A 22,409-nucleotide genomic window follows, 5' to 3' on the forward strand; every position below is an offset into this window, starting at 1 on the left:
AAAATTAAAAAAAAATCGAAACTTTTAATGTGTCAGGACAATTCTTAGATGACGAGGAGTGATGTCTCAAAGTTTCGGATAGTTTGGTCTAATACCCTTAAAAAAAAAGTGTTGTATTCGAATCGACTGATTTTAAGGGGGTTTCACTTCACCTTAACTGTTTGGACATGTTTGCCCTCTCGATCCCTCGACAGCCCGACACACATGTAACCCCAGGATTACATACGAGAGCCACAAATAAAATTATTGAAGGATCATCGAACGCGCGGCAATGTTATCTACGAGAAATGCGTCACTGCATCTGCATTTCAAGCCAGCTAGAAACTCCATATTTATTCCGTTAACACCGAGAAAATATTATCCCAACGTCTATTTGTCTTGAGAAAGATATCATAGAAATATGCGAATCCGGCTTTACAGGATTCAAGAATGCAAAGCCATTGTCGCCACTGCCAGCGTGGACGATCAATCTGTCGCGATAAGTAAAAAATATCTAAATACATTTTATATTTTTCATTTCTAAGGAATATCTGTGATAATCTCTCTTGATGATAAGCGTACTTTCAATTCGAGTATCGGGCCTTATTCGAGCTCCAAATATTACACGAGGAAAAAATATACCTGTGAAGTCAGATTGTAAAATCTGGGCGTTTTCTGAAAGGTCTAATTGTTTTATTAAACGCGGCCAGATGATCAAACCTTTCTTCACTTGGCTTTATTTTACAATCCGACTGGTTATTTTATAAAGCGACTAGGCATTTTATAAACCATCAAGAAACCACCGCCATGTAGTCAAACTCATTAAATTACCGCCTGTCTTACATCTAGGCCATTCTATAAAAAGTGCGTTTTTCTACAACTTAACCTAACCTAACCTACTTATTTACATAGAATAAAGTATATTTTTTATCTGTATGTAAAAGTGCTGTTCTAAACACTGCACCATTTCTTATTAAAACTCGTTGATTAGAACGATACTTATAAAATTACTGAAATTATTTATCTGGAATATAATAAAGCCGGTAATTTAATGAACTTAACAATGCGGCGGCGTGTTGTTAGTCGTTTTACAAAACGTCTAGCCGCTTTATAAAATTGCTAGTCGGATTGTAAGATAAATCCAAGTGAAAGAAGGTTTGACCATTTGGCCGCGTTTTATAAAACAACCGGACGTTTTACAAAACGCCGAGTTTTACAAAGGGTTAACGACATACTGAACGATCAAGACCCCTGGTACGCAAGTACGCATGGGTGTACCAAACTTAGACTTTCCCTAACCAAATCTGAAGCTATTTGAATACTATTACGTCCATGTAGCCACAATCTAAATCTCCTGTTTTTCATATTTAAGGTGAGATGAAAGGGTCATTCTATATACATCAGAACGTGAACATATTTATAAAACTTTTCTCCAAACTGGGTGCACCGAATTATCTGAAACTTCAATAAAGTACGTGTACCAGTTGGCGAACACCACCTTAAATAATTCCTTCTATTAAGCATACCATTAATAATGGCTGTTCGAACACTTGTACATTCGACTTTTCCATCGTCTTCGCAGCATAAATAATAAATTACTCAATATTTACATGTATATAGCATGTGTTTTGGAAACTAGAAATTCTGTTTTTTACGTTGATTCAAGTCATCTGTACCTCATATCGGTCTTTATGTGCTTAATTTTTATCCGAATCCGAACGACGTCTTAAGTGTTCGACCCCTGGTACACTTACGTGATAATGAAGGCCCTAAGAAAGAACGCGATACTCGATAAATTTCATTTTTCGAAAAAAGAAAGGAATGTCTTTTTTATTCTTCCCATAGATAGACATTTTTTTTAGAAAAATGAAATTTCACGAGCATCGCGTTCTTCCATAGGGCCTGCATAATCTCCTGATAAAGTTTCAAATGATTCGGTGCACCCAATTTGGAGAAAAGTTTTATAAATATTTTCACTTTCGCTATGTATATATGACACTATCATATCACCTTATATACTCCATATTATAACAAATAAGTGTAATAAAATTGGAGAATACTCCGAACCAACATACGCACCCCGTCGTTTCCGTGCCTCCCAACCAGAAACTTTTAATTCGATAAGAACGTTATATCCACCACCCACGTACATCGAATGACGTCCTGGGAAGGACTCACGTCTTCCGAAATTCCGGAATTATTATCAGGGGGCCCAATATCTTATACCGATCGCCAAGCACTATCACCGGCGATTTACCTGAACTTCTTTTACCCGAGTGGATTACTTTACTTTAAGTCGGAGATTCCAGAAGAGACCGATCCACTTTCTCACGTACCTTGGTTCTAGGTGACATCGTCGGTTCCGGAATACCCCTACGATCGACGTACACCGATGCACCCTCGGCCAGGAGAACGACCACCGCTGGAACCGGCCGGACAGTGTCCAGCTATTCCGAGGAACGAGCTATATCAAAATGCGGCCGACTCCAAGTGACTTATCACTCACGGCGAGTAGTCCCATCCGATTCCCCTCTCTCCGGGCTCTCTATCTCCGTCGGCGTCGGGGCCGTCCTATCGCGCCATCCTCCTCTCTTCCCGAAGCCCGCGAGCGCGCGACCGAGTTACTCATAGTGCGCGAGCGAATGCGAGCGAGGGAACAAAGCGAACCGCCGTAGGTACAAAGTTCTAGTCGAGTGCTACCCGATACCAGATGCAGAACTTGGATTGCCCGACCCGGGTCACGGACTATAGGGGTGCCCAATGCCGAAGGAGGGTTAAGGTGAAGTGAAACCCCCCTCAAATCAGTCGATTCGAGTATAACACTTTCTTTTAACCCTTCGGCTACTAAGAGCGCCCGACATTTGGTCCAATATTGCCTGCACGGTCAGACGAATTTCGCCCATATGTCGAACCATGTGTTCAAACGGTTAAGGGTATTGGACCAAATTGTCCGAAAATTTGACACATGACTCGTGACCGTCTAAGAATTGTCCTGACACATTCAACGTTTGGATTTTTTAAAAAACTTTTTTAACTTAGCCCAGAAGAGCGCTCGACGTTTGGTCCAATATTGCCTGCACGGTCAGACGAATTTCGCCCATATGTCGAACCATGTGTTCAAACGGTTAAGGGTATTGGACCAAATTGTCCGAAAATTTGACACATGACTCGTGACCGTCTAAGAATTGTCCTGACACATTCAGCGTTTGGATTTTTGAAAAGACTTTTTTAACTTAGCCCAGAAGAGCGCTCTACGTTTGGTCCAATATTGCCTGCACGGTCAGACGAATTTCGCCCATATGTCGAACCATGTGTTCAAACGGTTAAGGGTATTGGACCAAAATGTCCGAAACTTTGACACATGATTTGTGATCATCGAAGAATATTGTCCTGACACATTCAATGTTTGGATTTTTTAAAAAACTTTTTTAACTTAGCCGAGACGTGAACCGAAATGGCGTCGAACTCTCATATTTCGATTGATATACACTTATTGAAGGCTCTAATATGAGAAACAAAAGGGTCAGGACAATTGTACGACAATTTAGAACACTCTGGTAATCTGAAGGGGGTTTCACTTTACCTTAATGGTCAAATGGAGACATTTCCGAAAAGTTCTCACAAGAGAGTTCAACTTCAACGTTTATCGGAGTTCGTTGACCTCGCTTGAAAAATGAATAAGGACGATGAAAGGAGAAAGAGCAGCCGTGACAATTTGGAAGAGTAATTCCGACAAGTGGATGACAGCTGGATTCATTTCCACGGACACTTTTTGTCTTTTTTCAGAAGACCCGACATGAATGATATAGATATTGAATATCTGACTAATATATTTTCTTCTATTTCGTGACTTGCAACCTATTTATCGATGGCCCTTGTCCTTCGTACAATTAATGACACCTTTTTATGTTTCCATAAATGGTAAAGTTTAACTTTTAAAGTTTCTGTTAGAAACAGGTACTTATTTAATGGAAGTTCTTTAGCTGGACGAAATTTAATTTCATGTATACCTCGTCATATTGTATTATCACTTCAGAGCACCTATCATCTGATAAACCGGCGCTGATAGTGAAACGTTATTGGGTATTCCTTTATTATTACACAGATATTGCTCCATTTATCGCAATCTGTTCTGATTGTGTCTATAAAGGAGGAACATGTATTTCGGCTATGCGTACAAGATAGAATTATTTTTCAAGATATTGAATCTGATCTGGAATTCACTTGTTCTAAATTCAAATTTGCGAATGAAAAGGGTAATATCAGCCTCAATGTCATTTGTAACGACGACGTGTAAACAATTAACAGTATTATATGTATAACTTTTATAATTAGTATGATACGACTTTTGTAATATGTCTTCCTAAGAAGTAATACATTTACAATAATAACCACTTGTAGTACTTCGAACAATATCTGCTTACCAATAATTTAATATTAGAAATGAACTGTACAAACGGTAGTTCTTGTTTAAAGGCAAGATAATCCACTTTCATCATTTAGATGGCACACACCATTCCGCCTTTTCCTTTATCACGAAATGATATCGTGTACTTTTTTTGACAAATGTACATTGAACGTGAATTATTATTTAAATCAATTCCTTTTGTTTTAATGTAGGAAAAAAGAGTGCGGTAGACTCGGGAATCATCGAAACCTCGATATCACTTTACCATAATGGGATGTTTTCATGCTATCGCTCAAACCACTCTGTCAGAGTCTAAGTTTCCTCATTTCGCGATAATTTCTGTTCAGTTTATAGGACTAAGCAACTGCAAACTACCGGTAAACAAATAATTCCCAGGGTAAGTAATGATAATACATAAGACATGCATTAAACCCTAAAATCCATAAAAGAGAAGTTTGATTCCATTTTTAAACCCCTATATTCCTTTCGGTATTAAGAATGAGTTTTAACAATATGAATATTAAATTACATTTCTAATACGTGACGATCAGCGTACACTTTTGAAACTTATTGAAGTATTCAAAGTACATAGGCGCGCACGATACAACAATCTCCAGCTGATCGATTATAATTTATAAGACATATATGCATTAAAACGTTTATACAAGATTTCACGGAAGCACTGTACTTCATGCACACTCTCAAAAGCACCGATTACTCCTATCCCAGTTTTGACCCCCGCAGCTCTCGCCTACGCGATACGTCCATTTCTAAAACACTCGAGAAGCATTGTTCGTCATGCAGATATGCGCAAGCAAGGACTACCCCGACGTCCACCTTTACATCACCTGCGAAAGCGGAGTAGCGCCAAGGAGATCCAAGGCGCGCATGCCAGAAGCCATTAACAAACGACTCACGGGATTGTTTAAGATGGTGATGGAGGGGTTGATCGTGAGGCCATCGTCGTCGCCAACGGGCTCCTGGAAGTTACCCTCTCGGCTGCCCGCGGGACCCATTTCCGGGACGCGGCGCTCCCGGGGCGCTACTGCGGGTCACTGCGACCCTGAGGAGGACCCTGCCGAGGACCCTGAGCCGGCCTTGGCGAGGATCCTGCGCGATCGATTCGCCCCAGTCGAGGCCTCAGGATGCGGCGACTCCCGGCGTGCGTGACGCTCCCATTCACTCGGCTCGCCAAGCCCGAACCAGGATCCCCAAGGACGAGGGAGCACGCTCGACGACGAGTCTTCGCGCTACCCTAGAACGTCCTTTCCCTCCGAGGGTCCTCTTCCCTCCGGGACCGGCCACGAGTCTTGCCCGTCCCGTCCCGTGCTCTTCTCCGGGGAACTACGAGAGCCGAAGCCTAGCTGAGGCTGCACGCTCATCACAGTTGCACCCGGACGACGCGCCCCTGTCGAGCCGCCGTTTTTTCCCTGGGATCCAACGCGAACGTTGGTCTGGACAGAAAAACGAGTAGATCCTCGGGTGGTCGGCCGACTTTTGGGATTTATTTGCCGCGCGGTGAAAAGTCGTCGGGTCGAGAGTAACCTGGGGGCCGGGACCCAACGTTCAGCGTTGGGTTTGCAAGTTTCGTTAGGTAAGAGGTGAGACGCCCTTCGCCACGACCATGGTCGTTAGGGTTTGACGTAGGATGTGGATTTCAAGGATCACGTTGGTGGGACCGAGTTTTTCCGTCACTTCAGCGATGGCTTCGGTCTTTCACTCGGATGTTTCACCGATTCTGTCGGAGTTTTCAGGGGCTTAGGCGGACTTAGGCTGCGACGTCGAAACCTAACGCTGGAGTGCCTTGCGCACTCGTCCTGTGGAAGATGTCTTGTCGTTGTTCTGCTGAAGCCCTGGAGCTCTGGGACCGAACGTGGGTCGTTACTTTTAACAGTGCCTACCGCTCGGTACCGATTGCTTTACCTTCGTTTTAGGAATATCTCGGGGAAAGAGAGAGAAGTGCCCCCTGCTTCTCTTGTCTCCAACGAATCCTTTTCCAAGGTTTGATCAATGTTGGAACTTCCACTCGGCAAAATGTCTTTATTCCTATATCTCCAGTCCGCTCCAAGGGCGATCTCCAGAAGTTTGTCCGAGATCAAAATCCTTCCTCGCGCGTATCACCTCCGAGTTACATAGGGCACGGCCTAGAATATCTGCGATCACTTCCCGGTCACTCACTGAACTCGTCCTCCCCATCCAACCGCCGAGGGCCGTCCGATCGGACGATCGAAGACGTTGGTCATCTCTTCAGGGACGGAATGTACTCAGTTCCAAACCCTGTGCTCGATCTTCGGACGTTCCTAGCTTCTTCAACGATTCCTGGCGACGATGTTCCTCGAAGCGTCGCGTAGAAAGATTGGACGAAGTACGTGGGCCACGACTGGGGTGGGTGTCGCGACTTTTGAGTGACGTCGCGTCGCCGGAATGACGGACCGCCTTCGGGTCTTCGAGAGCGGCGCTTCCTCGGGACAGTCGCCGAAGAAGGTCTCCGCTCTCGGCCTCGGACACTCTTCCCGGCTTCGGGGATGGTCGCGGGTGGGAAAAGCCGAAAATTCCCAACTATTCCCAGCTGATCCCGCGGGTGGGTAGCGCCGCGGCGCCCCGGGATCAATAAACCGACGCCGGCCGCCGCTCTCTATTCCTTCCTGCCTTCCTGCCGTGGTTTTCCTCTGACGGACGCCCGGCGCCGCGACGCCCCTCTCTCCGACCTACCAGGCAGGCGCGATCTCTCCGGAGCGGAGGAAACGCGCGGCCGCACCGACGCCTTCGGCGGGTCGATAATCGAGTGCCGGGGACCAGTTGTGGACGAGTTCGACGTGGACCGACCTGCTAGCTGATAGGCTGATGGACTCTTTCTTGGCGTCGCGACTGCGGCGTGGGTTGAGTTCTTTTTTCCAAACGATTGGGTAGACCTTCGGGTTCGAGCTTATCAATATGCGTCATGTTGGTGGAGATGCTCCTGATAAATCCCAAATTAAACGTATAAATAGACGGGCTTAAGGTGATATGAAAGGGTCATTCTATATATATATATATATACTAAAACGGAAAATATTTATAAAACTTTTCTTCAAACTGGGTGCACCGAATTATCTGAAACTTTAACACGTGATTATGGAGGCCCTAAGAAAGAACTCGATGCTCGTGAAATTGCATTTCTCGAAAAAAAAACTCTTTTTTTAGTTCTTGTCCGAGATAAATGCAAATTTTTTTTCTCGAAAAATGAAATTTCATGAGCATCGCGGTCTTTCTTAGGGCCTCCATAATCTCGTGATGAAGTTTCAAATGATTCGGTTTATCCAGGTTAAAGAAAAGTTTTATTAATATTTTCACTTCTTGGTATGTATGACACTTTCATATCATCTTAATGATATTCGTACATTTTGTTATGAATAGATCAAGTTGAACTGAGAGAAAAATGTTGATTTTTGGTGAAAATAATTATTTGTAGCAATTCGGATGTTTCTTGCTGAAGAAACTTCGAGGCTCCGGTAAAGTTGACTTTCTAACAATTATCAGAGTTGCAATCCAAAAGACGGCAAGTTTATATCGAGGAAACATGATTTTGTAAAAAAAAAGGTCCACGAAATCGGTCTCAAGTATGTCTGAAGAAAATATTTATGGAAATTATATAATATTTTTGTTATTGTTGTATTGAACTCAAACGATCTAATACTTGTTATAACAATCAGTTATTCATTCTAACACGTTTATGCTCAGTAAATGTAAAAATATGAACCAAGCAGACTTGGGGAAGCTGAGCTGAAGAAAATGGACTATTGTTTGTAATTTCTTTCAATTTCATTCGATTTTATTTTATTGAGAGTAGTCAGTAAAGGTCTTTTCCTCGTAGGAATTTATTTTTTTTTAGAAAGTGATTTTCCCGTTTAGTATGAAGGTTGAATTACCGATGAACTCTTTCTTGACCTTGCGACTCCGGCGTTTGGCTGCATTCTTTCTTTCAAATGATTTGGTCGACCTCCGGATTTAGAATTTTTAATATGCGTCATGTTGCTGAAGATGCTTTTCATGAATACCTAATTACATGTAGCAACCCACGAACTTAATGATACGTGCAAATTGTATCATGGATAAGTTGAAGTTGAACTTGGTTGGGCGTTAATAGGCTGATGGAATGCTTCTTATTGTTAGAGCCGCAACTACGGCATTGGTTTGGGCTGTACCGTTCTGCAGGATTGCATTGATTTCCATGTATAGAGGTTCTATCGATACGTCTGGAATAATATAAGATTAACTGCAGGGCCAAGACATATCAAGGACCAGTTCGACTTGGATCGATTTGAACGCCGATATACCGACGGGCTCTTTATTGATGCCATCACTGTGGCGTTGGCTTGCACTCTTCCATCTCGTCCGATTCGTTCGATCTGCGATTTCAGAATGCCCCGTCCATCACCCTATTTAAAATATGTCTGTAAGTAGTTATATACACGGTAGTAAAAAAACCCGAGATCGATACTTAAAGTTCATATCGAAGTACTTTGTCGTGGATCGAGCTTGAGCTGTCCCACCCTACGCGAGCAGACTTCTACGTTTATTTTCCAATTCTTAATGTTCAATTTTCATGGGGTAACTATACATTGTTTTCCCCCATGATATATATGTGCCCATAATTATGAAAGTGGTCTAAGTCAAAATTAAAAAAAAAATGAGTTTATCAGTTATTTCACGCCATATTATTTCAAACGAAATTAATTCAATGTAATTTCGAAACAAAAAATATATGACTTAGACCACTTTCATAATTATGGGCACATATATTCGCGGTAGCCGAGAAAAAAAACTTAAGAAAAACGTTAACACCCGTCGTAGCTAGAAATAATTGAGTGCCGCCATTGAACCAATAAAATTCGCTACCTCCACCATCGGTACACCAGATCGTTTCAATGAAGCAAACGAATCCGTTATACAAACTTCTCCCTCCACTATTAAATCTCTCGTTATGGGACCGTGAAAAAGAGTCGTACCAGACCTTCAAGTACCAGCGGTCGATAACAGGTTCTTCCGCTAGAGCGAATTGACATTGAACGTCGTAGTTCCCGTGGCAACCGGTCGTACCGCGAGGTCGCCACTGTCCAACGTAAGGTCCCTCAACTTTGGAATGCGTCCAGGTGAATCATGGTAGTCCATGTGCAATTCCTCGGAGATTCCTCGGCGAGTAGCGCAAGATTAAAATTAGCCTCGACAACGGGCGCTTCTCCAAATATAAATCACTTTTCCATTCAGCCGCGAATAGGAGCGCTCCCTTTATATCGAACTGACGGGTTAAACAATTCCCGCGGAAGGATCGCGGGAAGTGAAACGCCGTTTCAGGGCTTTCATTTGAATTTAAAGCGACGCATTAGCATTCCCGCTTGTTTCTTTCTTCATTCCAGGGGTACCGTTCAGGTCGAGATTATCTTCCCGGTAGTTATCCGCAGGTTGGCCTTCGCAACTCGGCGCGCTTAAGCCTGCCCAGCTACGTCGTTGCGTAAACTACAATCAACTGCAAATGGGCAACTGTACACAAGTTTGAGCATATGTCCTAACAAGACGGGTGAGGCTGGACGGGACCAACAAATGCGGAGAACGTGTTGCATAATGTGCACCTCTAAGCGTAAATTGCATATTTCGCGCGAACTCGCATGTAGGTGGGACAACGTTGGACTCTTTAAGGCGATGTGAAAGTGGAGTCGGAGGTTTTGTTTATAAATCTTTTCTCCCAACACGGTTTGCCGAATAGGGTGAAACTTTACAACGTGAATAGGGAGACTATAAGGAAGGTCCTGAAACTCATGAGATTTCAATTCTTTTCGAATTTGTTTATAGGTATTCTAAAAATAGTTTATAAGAAATGAAATTTCGCGAGTTTCAGGACCTGCCTTAGGGTCTTCATATTCACTAATATAATATAGAATAGGGTGAAACTTTACAACGTGAATAGGGAGACTATAAGGAAGGTCCTGAAACTCATGAGATTTCAATTCATTTCAAATTTGTTTATAGGTATTCTAAAAATAGTTTATAAGAAATGAAATTTCGCGAGTTTCAGGACCTACCTTAGGGTCTCCATATTCACGTTTTAAAGTATGGAACGATTTGAGACACCCAGTTCGTAGAAAAGTTTTATGAAAGATTGAGCTTTCGGACGCCACTTTCACATCCCCTTAAATGATATTCTTGTTGGAAAGTATAAGAACGGCGACAGATACAATACAGTGTTTTTCTTTTTCTCGATTTTCTTAGTATTCTCAATGACTAAGTCGGATAATGAAAGTAAAATAAATGGAAACGGAAACCTTCTAAACCGTAACGGCATAATCAATGAAAGGCAGTACAAAATGTTAGAGTTTTGCGAGTTCATTTCGAAGATCGTGAAATTAAACATTTTTAATACGTTAATGATACGTAAATACGTTTTCTCAATTAAGAAAAAAAGACGCCGCATCGCAGCCATTAGAGCGAGGGCGATGAACTTTTCTTTGTACTCTTATAAGAAGTTCCACTTGTTAAAACGTCATTTTCTTTTTTTTAACATACCCGGTTACTCGTAATTATAAAGCATCTCTCTGCAGCAGCAGTTACGAAGTACTCCTCTGCTTTAGTTTTCTCAATTTTTGAATTGTCCACGACCTCGAGTAATACATGTAAAATACTGTTTGCGATTTAAAAACGCTAAAAAATTAAAGAATTAATGTAAAAAGAAATGATAGACATCTCAGGAAAGCGACATGAAAACATCCGGAATGTTTAGTTTGCATGGAATTACGACATTCTATAGGTGATTGCATAAGAAACGATGTCACATGTCTTGACATAATCGACAGTGGTCATACCGACGGTAAGGATATAAAAAACCTGGAAATATTCACACATACGTGTAAGAGGGCACACCGGATGTTAACCATGCATCTTTACCGACGATGCACACTCACATCGTTGAAACTGATACAGATATTTACACCGCAGGAAGTCTCCGGCGTCGGAGAATTGCGTGGATTGCGTAAACAATCGGCGAAATCTCGGGCAACGGTGATCGTTTCTACGGGAGAGCTGCAGCCGTACCGCTTCTACGGTATTTTCAAGGTATCACAAATCCTCTCGTGTCTTCCTCTTCAAAAGTGAGCACACACCTAAAGAAAATTCATGGAAGTTTACATACATTTTTACACCCTACATAACTGGTTTTAAATAGAAAAATGATCAATCAGAAAATGTATAAATGCCCGTGACATTGTATATTTCCTGCATTCCTGCATTTTCGCTTGAATTAAATGTAACGTTACATTGTATTGGGTTGTTCGGAAAGTAATTTCGTTGTTTCCCAACAGAGGACTTAATTTTTTTTCAACTTCACACGTAAGCCGCATAATCATTATATATTTTGACAGCTGATCTAGCAAGGCTTGCTTGTGAAAAAGTTTGATTCATTCTACGCAGTAGTTTTTGGTTGGTACCCTTTCAAATATGGAAAGTGAAAAGCGGCATTTTCGGCATATTTTACTTTTTTACTATCGAAAAGGTAAAAATGCTGTTCAAGCAAGAAAAAAATTATCCGACGTGTATGGAGAAGATGTATTGACGGAACGCCAGGGTCACAACTGGTTTGCAAAATTTCGATCCGGCAATTTTGATATTGAAGATGCACCACGTCCTGGAAGGCCACTTAAAGCTGATGAAAACACAATAAAGGCATTAATTGATGCAAACCGGTGAATAACAACTCGTGAAATCGCTGAGAGATTAAATTTAGCGAATTCGACCGCTCATGATCATTTGCAACGCCTAGGTTTAATCTCAAAGCTCGACATATGGATTCCTCGTGTTCTTGCGGAAAGAAATTTGTGTCATCGCATCGACGTCTGTGATTTGCTTCTCAAACGTCAAGAAAATGATCCATTTTTGAAACGCATCATCCCTGGGGACGGGAAATGGGTTGTTTACGACAATGTTACACGCAAGAGATCATGGAGTAAAAAAGATGAACCGAGTCAAAGAACTTCGAAAGCTGAAATTCATAAAAAAAAGGTGATGGTATCTGTTTGGGGGGATTTCAAAGGAATCGTTTTTTTTGAGATTCTACCGAACAACACAACGATCAATTCTGAAGTGTACTGTCACCAGCTGGACAATTTGAATGATTCACTTAAACAGAAGAGACCAGCATTGATCAATAGAAAAGGTGTAGTGTTTCACCAAGATAATGCGAGACCTCATACAAGTTTCTTAACTCGCCAAAAGCTTCTACAGCTTGGATGGGATATACTGCCACCCCCACCATATTCTCCAGATCTGGCACCTTCTGATTATTACTTGTTCCGGTCTTTACACAATTTTTTAGACGGTAAAACCTTTACTTCAAATGAGGAGGTCAAAAATCACCTGGATCAGTTTTTTAACAGCAAAAACTAAACATTTTATGAGCGTGGAATCATGCTACTGCCAGAAAGATGGCAAAAGGTATTGGACCAGAATGGACAATATATAATTCAATAAAATATTTATTCGCTATAAAAAAATCGTCTTTCATTTTCATAGAAAAGAAACGAAATTACTTTCCGAACAACCCAATAATTTTTCTCGAGGCATGTAAGACCTTTATCATGTATGTAAATCTACGGGTTACCTAGTCAATTTACATATTGATGCGGATAAATATACGCTGCCGGGTAAAAGTACATATTAGGAGGTAAACTTAGCCAATCAAATCGTCTAAATTCAATCACGTGATTCTCACGCGTCTTCTTGCTTGAGAACAATGCCAAACCCGTCGAAATATGTCCAGCATAGACGACCCAGCGTGGTGCATAATTAGTTGTTGCGGGTGTTTGGACGTTGAAGATTCAGGCAATCTCTGGAGCTGACTTGCCTCAGTCTGGTGCTATCGAATTGACGTGAAAGAAGTAAGTACCTAACAGGAAAGAGTCATACAATTATCGTTGCGTTTTCATGTGGAATATGTTTTAATAAGTTTACGTCTAGGTTAACATATGAGGCCCATCGATATTATCACCGATTGGAAGATTACCCCCGAAATTTACACATATAATGTATATCAGTTATACATTTTACATGTAAAATTACTCTTTATGTTTACATATCAAATGTACATCTACAATACATTCTTTGGGTAATTTAGATACCGAATGTGACATTACCCAGACAATGTAATTTTTCTGTTATTAATTGTGGTATTAAAATAACCCATGTGATCTAGGATGTAGATTTTTATCAGTGCTATTGTTTACGTCAATTTCTCAAAAGTGCGATTCGTGAGAACCCGATCCGCAATTAAAATTCAATTCTTTCTGGAATATTTCTCCGACACTTTGTGCAAAATTTACTTTAATAAAGACTTACGATTTGTTGTTCATTTGAAAATCTGGTAAACATTAGAGACAGACAATAGAACCACCCTGTTATCATTAGCTAAAATTAATTTACCGAGGTAGTTTTAAGTGCAGTTTTGAATGAAATTGTTTTTATTGGAGTGCAGTCAAATTCGGGGATTACGCCTTAGATGAAAGGGGCGTTACATCAAGAGCCGCCTTCGTAAATATCTGAATTGACCTGGATCTACCGGAATAGAGCTATAAATGTGCACCCGATGGATAAATAAAATTAAGAAAAAATTGTGAAATAAAAGCAAGTTCTTTTCCGGGAAGACGTTCGACCAGTTAATCGCGATCACACCCTAATCGGAAGTCGGATGAGATCTTGGTCAATTAATTGATGAATCTCTCCTGGATCGGAGTACATCAAAATCAAGTCGCTATAAATCGAGAAATATTTCTTTATAAAAGGAGCCAATTAATCGTGGAGTGATATCGCCTTTGGTGTTCGTGTAACATACCGATCGAGTATCCAAGATTCACAATTACCTAAGAATAACTGTAAACTCGTGGTTCAAGCTGAACCAGTTAAATCTAATTAACGATAAACCGAGCCGAAAAAGGAACACTCGTACGGTTAGCTATTGATTACATTAAATATTTTTTACTGCAACGGCAAGGCCCAACGCATTCGAAAGCCGGTCGTGACGGCGATCGACGGTCCAGAGTGCAGTCGGTCACGCGAGATTAAATTGTCAACGCTTGCAAGCAGCAAGTAGGCTCAGTTAAAATTAAAAATAATAACCGCGAAAAAGTAGAGAATCGGAATTCTCACGACCAGGAAGAGTCGACCGAAAAAAATAGTCCTTTCGAGGGCAAAGTCTGGCGAGACGGAAAACCCGCGTGTGACGACCAGGGGCTTGAGTAAATTCCCGTTTTGTTAGGCTTATGACGTAAATTACGTAAACTATGTATAGTTTACCGGAGAAAATCGTAGAAAAGCAGTAAATTACGTTTCCAATATGAAGAGTGCCGCAGGTGCGCGATATACGGCATCCGCTAGATTATAAACGTCTTTTAGTATATACGTAAACACGGAAATATTTGTAGGGAGTAATAAATTAAATTCGGCGTTTGCGTTTAAAGTTCAATAGAATATTACGTTTCCAATATGGCGGATCCACGATATACGTATCCGCTAGGTAATAAACGTCTTTTAGTATATACGTAAACACGTAAATATTTGTAGGGAGTAATAAATTAAATTCAGCGCTTGCGTTCAAAATTCTATAGAATATTACGTTTCCAATATGGCGGATCCACGATATACGTATCCGTTAAGTTATAAACGTCTTTTTAACGTACACGTAAACGCGTCAGTATCGTTAAGGACTAATTAATTTGACGCGTTCAATGTTCTTTCGGGTTAACCCTGTTCAGGGTTGGTAATTTCACGATTTTCGAGGTTTTTGACGTGTATTAAGTAAATCGAAAAAAAGAGTCCTTTCGAGGGCGAAGTCTGGCAAGACGGAAAACCCGCGTGTGACGACCAGGGGCTTGAGTAAATTCGCGTCTTTTTAGGCTTATGACGTACATTACGTAAACTACATATAGTTTACCGGAGAAAATCGTAGAAAAGCAGTAAATTATGTTTCCAATATGAAGAGTGCCGCAGGTGCGCGATATACGGCATCCGCTAGATTATAAACGTCTTTTAGTATATACGTAAACACGTAAATATTTGTAGGGAGTAATAAATTAAATTCAGCGCTTGCGTTCAAACTTCTATAGAATATTACGTTTCCAATATGGCGGATCCACGATATACGTATCCGTTAGGTTATAAACGTCTTTTTAACGTACACGTAAACGCATCAGTATCGTTAAGGACTAATTAATTTGACGCGTTCAACGTTCTTTCGGGTTAACCCTGTTCAGGGTTGGGTAATTTCACGATTTTCGAGGTTTTTGACGTATATTACGTAAATCAAGTGGTTTACCGTAGAAGACGTATAAAATCAGGAGATACGTATCAAATATGGCGGACAAGACAGCGTAGGGCATGCGGTATCCGCTAAATTATAAACATCCATCTTGTACATTTTTTTCATTCCATAATTTACTTTTTGGTCTCCCACCTTTATACATTTTGATTCAAATATTGGTTACGAATCTTACGACTTCAAATAGCCGTTATCAGCCGTTATAAAGAAACGTGAAATGCACATACATGCATACATTCGAAATGTCCAAGGCTGATTTCGAATATGCGCGGATTTGTGGATGCGTAAAGTGCAATCCCTTTAATAGCCAATGAGAATATGTCTTAGAGGTAAATAGGTGGACTCTCATTGGTTATTGACGATTTTGCGCATGCGCTTTGCACGTTTAGTTTGGGGTAATATACTTCGTGCCTGTGTAGAAAACTAGGGACGTATTATACGTTGTAATATACATCAGTATACATGTAGAAAACCACGTATATTACTTCACGTATTATACTTACCCAACCCTGACCCTGTTTAATATCGAATTTCTAATTGGATTTGCTATTTTCTAATTAGAAATGGAAGGAGGCAATATACTTTGCGCTCGCGTAGAAAAGTATAGGTTGTAACGTACACGTAGAAAACCGCGTACATTACATGACGTATTATACTTACCCAACCCTGGAGACGACGATCGACGGCCCAGGGCAGTCGAGTGCAGTTCAGTACACCGCCAGTCATGCGAGGTTAAGTCGTAAACAATCGAAGGCTTGAAAAACGATCCTGCTGGGAAAGGTACCGAAATGATGACACGTAAAATTAATCGTTGCATGAATAATTGAATGGTACCGAATGGGATAGTTTGTTTGAATAACAATGATTACTGGTCAGGCGGAGATCGGGTTTGCCGCGCTCGACGGTCCGCAGGCAGTCCAGCGTTCCGTCATTCATGCGAAGTTAAACCGTAAACAGTGTGCGGTACACCACGCCTTAGGTCAGCTTTGAGGGAAAACTATCGCCCGTAAAGGCCCCTCGAGCATAATTAAGGCGATAGGTATCGACCGGAGGTAAGAACGTGCTAAAGGATCGTTATTTTTCAGGGTGATGTCGGGTTTGGCACGTTCGAAAAGCCGGGCGTGATGGTCGACGGCGAGCGACGAGCCAGTGTCTCCCCATGGGCGTCCTAACCAGAAAAGAGCCGTGAGTCACGCCACGGTAGCACCCTGGTTGCACCGTAAAGAGTGTTAATATTCCCGTTCTAAATTTAACCTGGTTGCGAGGAAATCCGCGCTCGGTAATCGGATAGGTTCGCCATGATTTCAACAGCTGTCGCACGCGGGCCCGATGCCTACGACCCCGACGTCCCGTGCGTTCAGGTCCGTCTCGGCGGTCTTAGGAAGATTGAGGTTAACGCATCGCGAGGAACGCCCGTAGCCGCCTTCTAGCTGGGCCCTCGACGACATTCATGAGTCGACGGGCGTCGCTTTTCGCCGCTATGCATCCAAGGAACTAGAATACCAACGATCGGATTTAAGGCACAACCATGGATAGTCCAGGTTAGAATTTCAATGGATCGCTTCCTTTTTTTTATCTCACCCGTGAACCTGGCCCTTCGACGGGCAAGATTCTTACTTAATTGGCAGCTTTCTTGCCGAAAGGATTTTCGAGTATAAAGGTTATTTAGTGAACATAATTCTTCCTGGGTAAACATTCATTTGTTGCTATGCTTTGGTGTACCGTTCTCGAGGTTTGATGACATTTTTTAAATTACTCCCAAAGATCTGAGATGGTTCTGAGATCGTTGTTTAGCACAATTTAGGCTTCAAATTTTAGTCAGCGGTTAGGCTCGATGGAATGCTAAGTCATTTTGAGACTTTGTTCCTGTGCTTCGGAACGGTGGATGTAGAGCGAGTAGGTTATGTTGTATATCAGAGCGGATGGAGCGGTTTCTAAAACAATAATTTTCCTTCTCGATTGAAGCTGTACAAATGTTTAGATAAGGTAGATGTTATATAATTTATGTTGTTACTGTTAAAATTAAGCAATTTAAGGTATGTAATATGATTTAACGAAGATATAAAAGAGAAGAAGATGGATGCACATGGAAATGTCGCAAGAAGTGAATGACTTTTGAAATCGATGTGTCTTTAAAAGTAATACCAGCTTTAGAATATGAGTCTTTTTAAATACGCATCGAAAATAACCTTTCATTCAAAATAACCTTTATTTAAATTTTTATTTAACGTCAGTAGTATTTTCAAAATTCTGACATGGTTTTGGTTAAGACAATTAAGATATTTCGAAAATAAAATTTGAATACATATTAAAAGCTAGACTTTATAGAAGGTTGCGTAATTTTGTTTCGGTCGAGATCAGTGACTCGATGAGCCAGAACTTTAAATTTAGCTTAAAGGTCGAAGGCAAAGATGTATACACGGGCAAAATAAACATTTACTTCTAGGGTCAAGTTTATTTATTTTTAATTAGCTTGAATTGGCATTTTATAAGGTCATATTTTGTATTGGATAAGGTTGATTATTTTGAGGTACTGGATAATGATAAAAGTATTCTTTAAAACGTATTTCATAGTAGTTAGGATAATGTATTTTTGGATCATCAAAGAAATACGTTTGGAATGAGGAAGCAATGGAACCCAAAATGAATGGCAAAGCTCCAAGAAATGTCATAGTTTTGCAATTTAATGTGTTGATTCAAATCAATACTTCAACGGCTTTATATTAGATCGTTGGCTTCTATTTGATACAAGATAACTGTTAAACTAAAATATAAATTTATTGGCCAAATGTTAATCATATTTTTTGTGCTTATAATAATTTTTAAGAAAGAGAATTATAAATTACTTCTTCTGTTTAAAAATTCTTTAGAATAAAAAGTTTGGAAGACTTATATTACATTAGTTATATATAAATATATGATATATGACTTCATGCTTCTGTGGATTTGTTTGTTGATTTATTTCTATTCTTTTCCAGGATATTCCAAACCCCTGAAAATGAGTTCTTCAATGTCTTTGTTGCAACCCTCTGTCAGTAGTCCAGAGAGCCCAAAGCATGCGAAGACGAGAGCAGGTCATCCTTACAACAGCCTTACAAAGAGAAGGTACGTTATCTTTGTAATATAACGTAAACGTTAAGCTGGTATCTTACATGACCTGTTTGTCATATTTGCAAAGTGATAAGGCGTATGTGACATAATGTTCCAATGGGAATGAGAATGAAGTATTTTTAACTGGTTTGTGAATATCACTGTTCGATAAAAAATAGAATAGTCTTTGAACATGTAGGTTTAATATAATATATATTAGGGTTGATATGTGAATTTTCCATTTTACTAAATAGCCATTTTAAGTAATTTATATGTAAAAATTTAAGTAAACACTTTATAAATACTGGTTCCATCCATGTAACACTTTGTTATACCATCTTTTACATTTTATATTTATTTCTAATAATGATATTCACCAATGGTTACATGTTCTTTAAATAATATAGGAAAGACTTGGAGCACAGACACTGGTTACGAATTTCTGGAAGCCGAGAAGAGAGTAAAGACGACTTTTGGGCAGCAATTCAATCCAACTACAATTATATTATGAATACTAATTTAATTGATACCTGCAAGGTCAGTTAAAACAGTAATATGAGTACTAATTAAAATACCAATGAAAAGAAAAGTAAATTTGAATGAGAACTCATGTTTATAATAATGTGCGTAATAATTATGAAATGTAACTGCCCTTCCAATTAAATGAAACATTTATTTTTACAGGATGCCAATGGAGACTTGGCTTGGGATGAGAGTGACGTCTCAACCCTTCCTTGGGGTTTAAAAGAAGTCAGCGGTCAATTTTCAGAACTATATTCCTGGTTAGATGTCCTTCAAGAGTTAATCTACTCTAAAGAGGAGAATCTTTTGGACAGAAGTCTTCGCGCAGTATGTATTCATTGTTATGCTTACGATCAATAATATATAAATAAATTAGTCGCTTACACTTACATAATCGGAATTAGTTGGTCAAATCAAGGACTATTGCATTGAGTACTCCTAATGTCAGATATTTGTTCAGCTGCAGAAAGTATTTGAAAAGCGATACATAAAAGCACTAAAGTTAGCTAATACTAGAAAGCGTATGATCTTATGCTCCACTGTTTTGGGAATCGTCCTAAGAGAGATAGTCGCAGGATGTACTTGTGTTCACTTCTTTTCTCTCAGCGCATATATGTACACTTAATATCTGAGCATCAACAAAACTTTTTAAGGAACTGTGCGAGAAAAGGATATAATTATCACCAGGGACTTCTCTCTTGACGCGGGGACTAGCGGCTCGTGCGCGTTCCCATATTAGTAAAGTTCAGTACGAGGTATTATTCACTCGGGGAATCATGAATTTTAGTGCTCGAAATCACGTGAAAATCAGTTGAAAATCGCAAACAGAAATCATTGGAAATTTTTGGAAATTATCGAATCATTGTCACAATTTTAAGGCCTATCGTCACCTGTTACTAAATAACATTGCCGTTTATTATATGACATTAAAGGTAATCAGTTCTCAAAGAAGGACATCGTTTTCACTGATTTCCAAGTGAATAGTCAATATGCATAAAAGGATAAAATCAAAAGTCAAAACATCGACATCGGTTCATTGAATGAAGATAGTATCAGACAATGTCACGTGTCAGATGTTTGAAATGTTATTATATTAACAAAACGTCTTTTCTAATGCTTAGCAGAATAGTGTCCATGGTATTTAAAGATGATGTTGGCTAATTATTCAATCGATTTTGCAATCTGATTATCGTGGGAGCTATTTAGTCTTTGATATGTTACTTTTCTACGAGAACTATATATGCACATTTCTTTGCAAGGATTACTATGATAAACAGCCGTTTAGAATCTCTTAATTTAATAACAGATTTTCGAAAAAGATTGTCCACTATTCATAATAATGTGTAATGATAATTCAGGCTCACATGGAGGAGCTGCAACGTAAGGCATACCGAAGAAGACTGTTTAACGAGCAAGCAGCAAAATTAATGTCTCGAACGCCAACTTTGAAGGACGAAGTTGCATGGCGTGTCGATCATTTGAACACAAAGTGGGAATTAGTTGAGCAGATCATGGCACCAGTATCGGACCAGCCTGTGTCCAATCAACAGGACGTTTCGGCAGGTATGACATAATTTATCCGTTTTCTAATAATCTTCATAGAAAAAATTGTATATTTCTTGATATCACAACCGTACAATGTAATTCCCTTGGCAAAGGTTCAATTTCAAAGAATGTAAAGTCCTAGCCAACATCCATGCAACAAATACAATTGATCATCTTATTTGAAAATTATTTGTAATTTATTCAGCTCTGAATCGATATTAAAAAATATTAATCCTTCTTTCCTTTCTAAGATTTTGAGCACGAGGCGAAGTGTTTGAGAAAATGGTTACATAAGATGGAATCACGTCTTCAGCCACTGAAACTTCGTGCAGATTGGTCTCGGTTCGATCTTGAGGAAAAAGCGATGGAACATATGGTAAGTTTTGTTATTCTGTATTTACAGTTAATATCGTTTCAGCGAATTTCAGTCAAAGGATCTCGCAAATGAAGACTTATACATCTTGTTTATCGCAATTTGCCATTGCAGGTAACGTACACATTCATGACGGTATCAATTACAGTATAACTTGTAGACCGTTATGTTTATTAAAAAAGCGAGATTAGTAGTAGTAGAGTAAGTACTTTTCCTTGAATTTCAATTGGTTAAAATCTAATAAAACTTGTTTATTTTGTTTTGTTAACGTTAAACATACTAGAAAATGTTACTTCGTGGTATAATTCATGTTTTAATCGTTAATCGCAAAGGTTATGACTGATCATGACACATGAGTTTACATAACGTTATATATACTGTTACATGCATTATAATTTTGACACATGCAATGCTACGGGAAGAACATTTTTTTCTGCATAGCAAAACATGGCGAAATAGGATGTATTTGTTATTTTTTCAGAGGATGAAAATGTACAGAGATGTAAGGTAGGTTTAACATGCAAATTGCATTTTTTATGTGCAGTCAATTTACTTGTGAAATAACATTTTTAGTGTATTCTTCGTCGCATAAAATTAGAATTCTATGCGGATGAACTGGGTCAGACTCAATGTAGTAGACAGACGGTATCTGTACATGTTGTGAAGCACCCAGTGGTGTCAAATACGTTTAATGTACCGAAACGAGCGCATATTAAGCATACTGTGTACACGTTAAACGACGAAGCGTTCTTCGCAGTATAATTTACTCAACAGTAGAGTACATTCGTCACTGAAACTATTGTTGCATAAAAATGTATATTATTCGAGACGTTCTTTGTCTTTGGACCCTAACTCATAAGAAGCGTGTCGCAGATAAGCGCACGCTGTTGAGACAGTTTCTATAGATCTTTAAAATTGTAGAACTGTACGAATAATTATCCATAAATCTTATGATTTTATGGAGTTTTTTTTATTTATGATGGTATGAAAGACGCTGAGAAGTTTAGTCGAGATTGATAAATTAAAATTTATCTGTACCCTTTTCGGTGGTACGTTACCGACATTTATATTTATGTTGAAGTCTTTTACAGTTTACGTTCAGAATTATACGAACTGAAGCGTTCCATAAGTCATTTCAGTAAAGTAATGATGAAGTA

The 22,409-nt window shown here is 39.7% G+C and overlaps 2 protein-coding genes across 4 annotated transcripts in view; one reads left to right on the plus strand and one right to left on the minus strand.

Annotated features, from left to right (window-relative positions):
• Positions 1-2,442, minus strand: part of LOC105695872 (monocarboxylate transporter 12) — a 30,140-nt gene extending 27,698 nt beyond the window's left edge. Inside the window, exon 1 of the mRNA XM_012417869.1 lies at positions 2,316-2,442. Coding sequence (XP_012273292.1) covers positions 2,316-2,333 — 18 coding nt within the window. The 5' untranslated portion in view covers positions 2,334-2,442. The remainder of the gene's footprint in view (positions 1-2,315) is intronic.
• A 10,498-nt stretch (positions 2,443-12,940) lies between these two features.
• LOC111673934 lies at positions 12,941-21,932 on the plus strand. 3 transcript variants are annotated; one of them, XM_023432232.1, is made up of 8 exons: positions 16,622-16,701; positions 16,808-16,907; positions 17,034-17,263; positions 18,701-18,827; positions 19,220-19,349; positions 19,497-19,661; positions 20,693-20,897; positions 21,131-21,932. In XM_023432232.1, the coding sequence occupies exons 3-8, from the start codon at positions 17,251-17,253 to the stop codon at positions 21,325-21,327; spliced, it is 837 nt and encodes a 278-aa protein (XP_023288000.1). In that variant the 5' UTR covers positions 16,622-16,701; positions 16,808-16,907; positions 17,034-17,250; the 3' UTR covers positions 21,328-21,932. The 3 variants fall into 3 exon arrangements, with proteins under 3 accessions (XP_023288001.1, XP_023288002.1, XP_023288000.1); XM_023432233.1 differs by lacking the exon at positions 16,622-16,701 and adding an exon at positions 12,941-13,290 and having other exon boundaries at positions 16,808-17,263; XM_023432234.1 differs by lacking the exon at positions 16,622-16,701 and adding an exon at positions 16,453-16,502 and having other exon boundaries at positions 16,808-17,263.
• The last annotated feature ends 477 nt before the right edge of the window (positions 21,933-22,409 follow it).

Source organism: Orussus abietinus, unplaced genomic scaffold (assembly GCF_000612105.2).
Source record: "Orussus abietinus isolate OABI.00-Male unplaced genomic scaffold, Oabi_2.0 scaffold215, whole genome shotgun sequence".
Taxonomy (NCBI): domain Eukaryota; kingdom Metazoa; phylum Arthropoda; class Insecta; order Hymenoptera; family Orussidae; genus Orussus; species Orussus abietinus.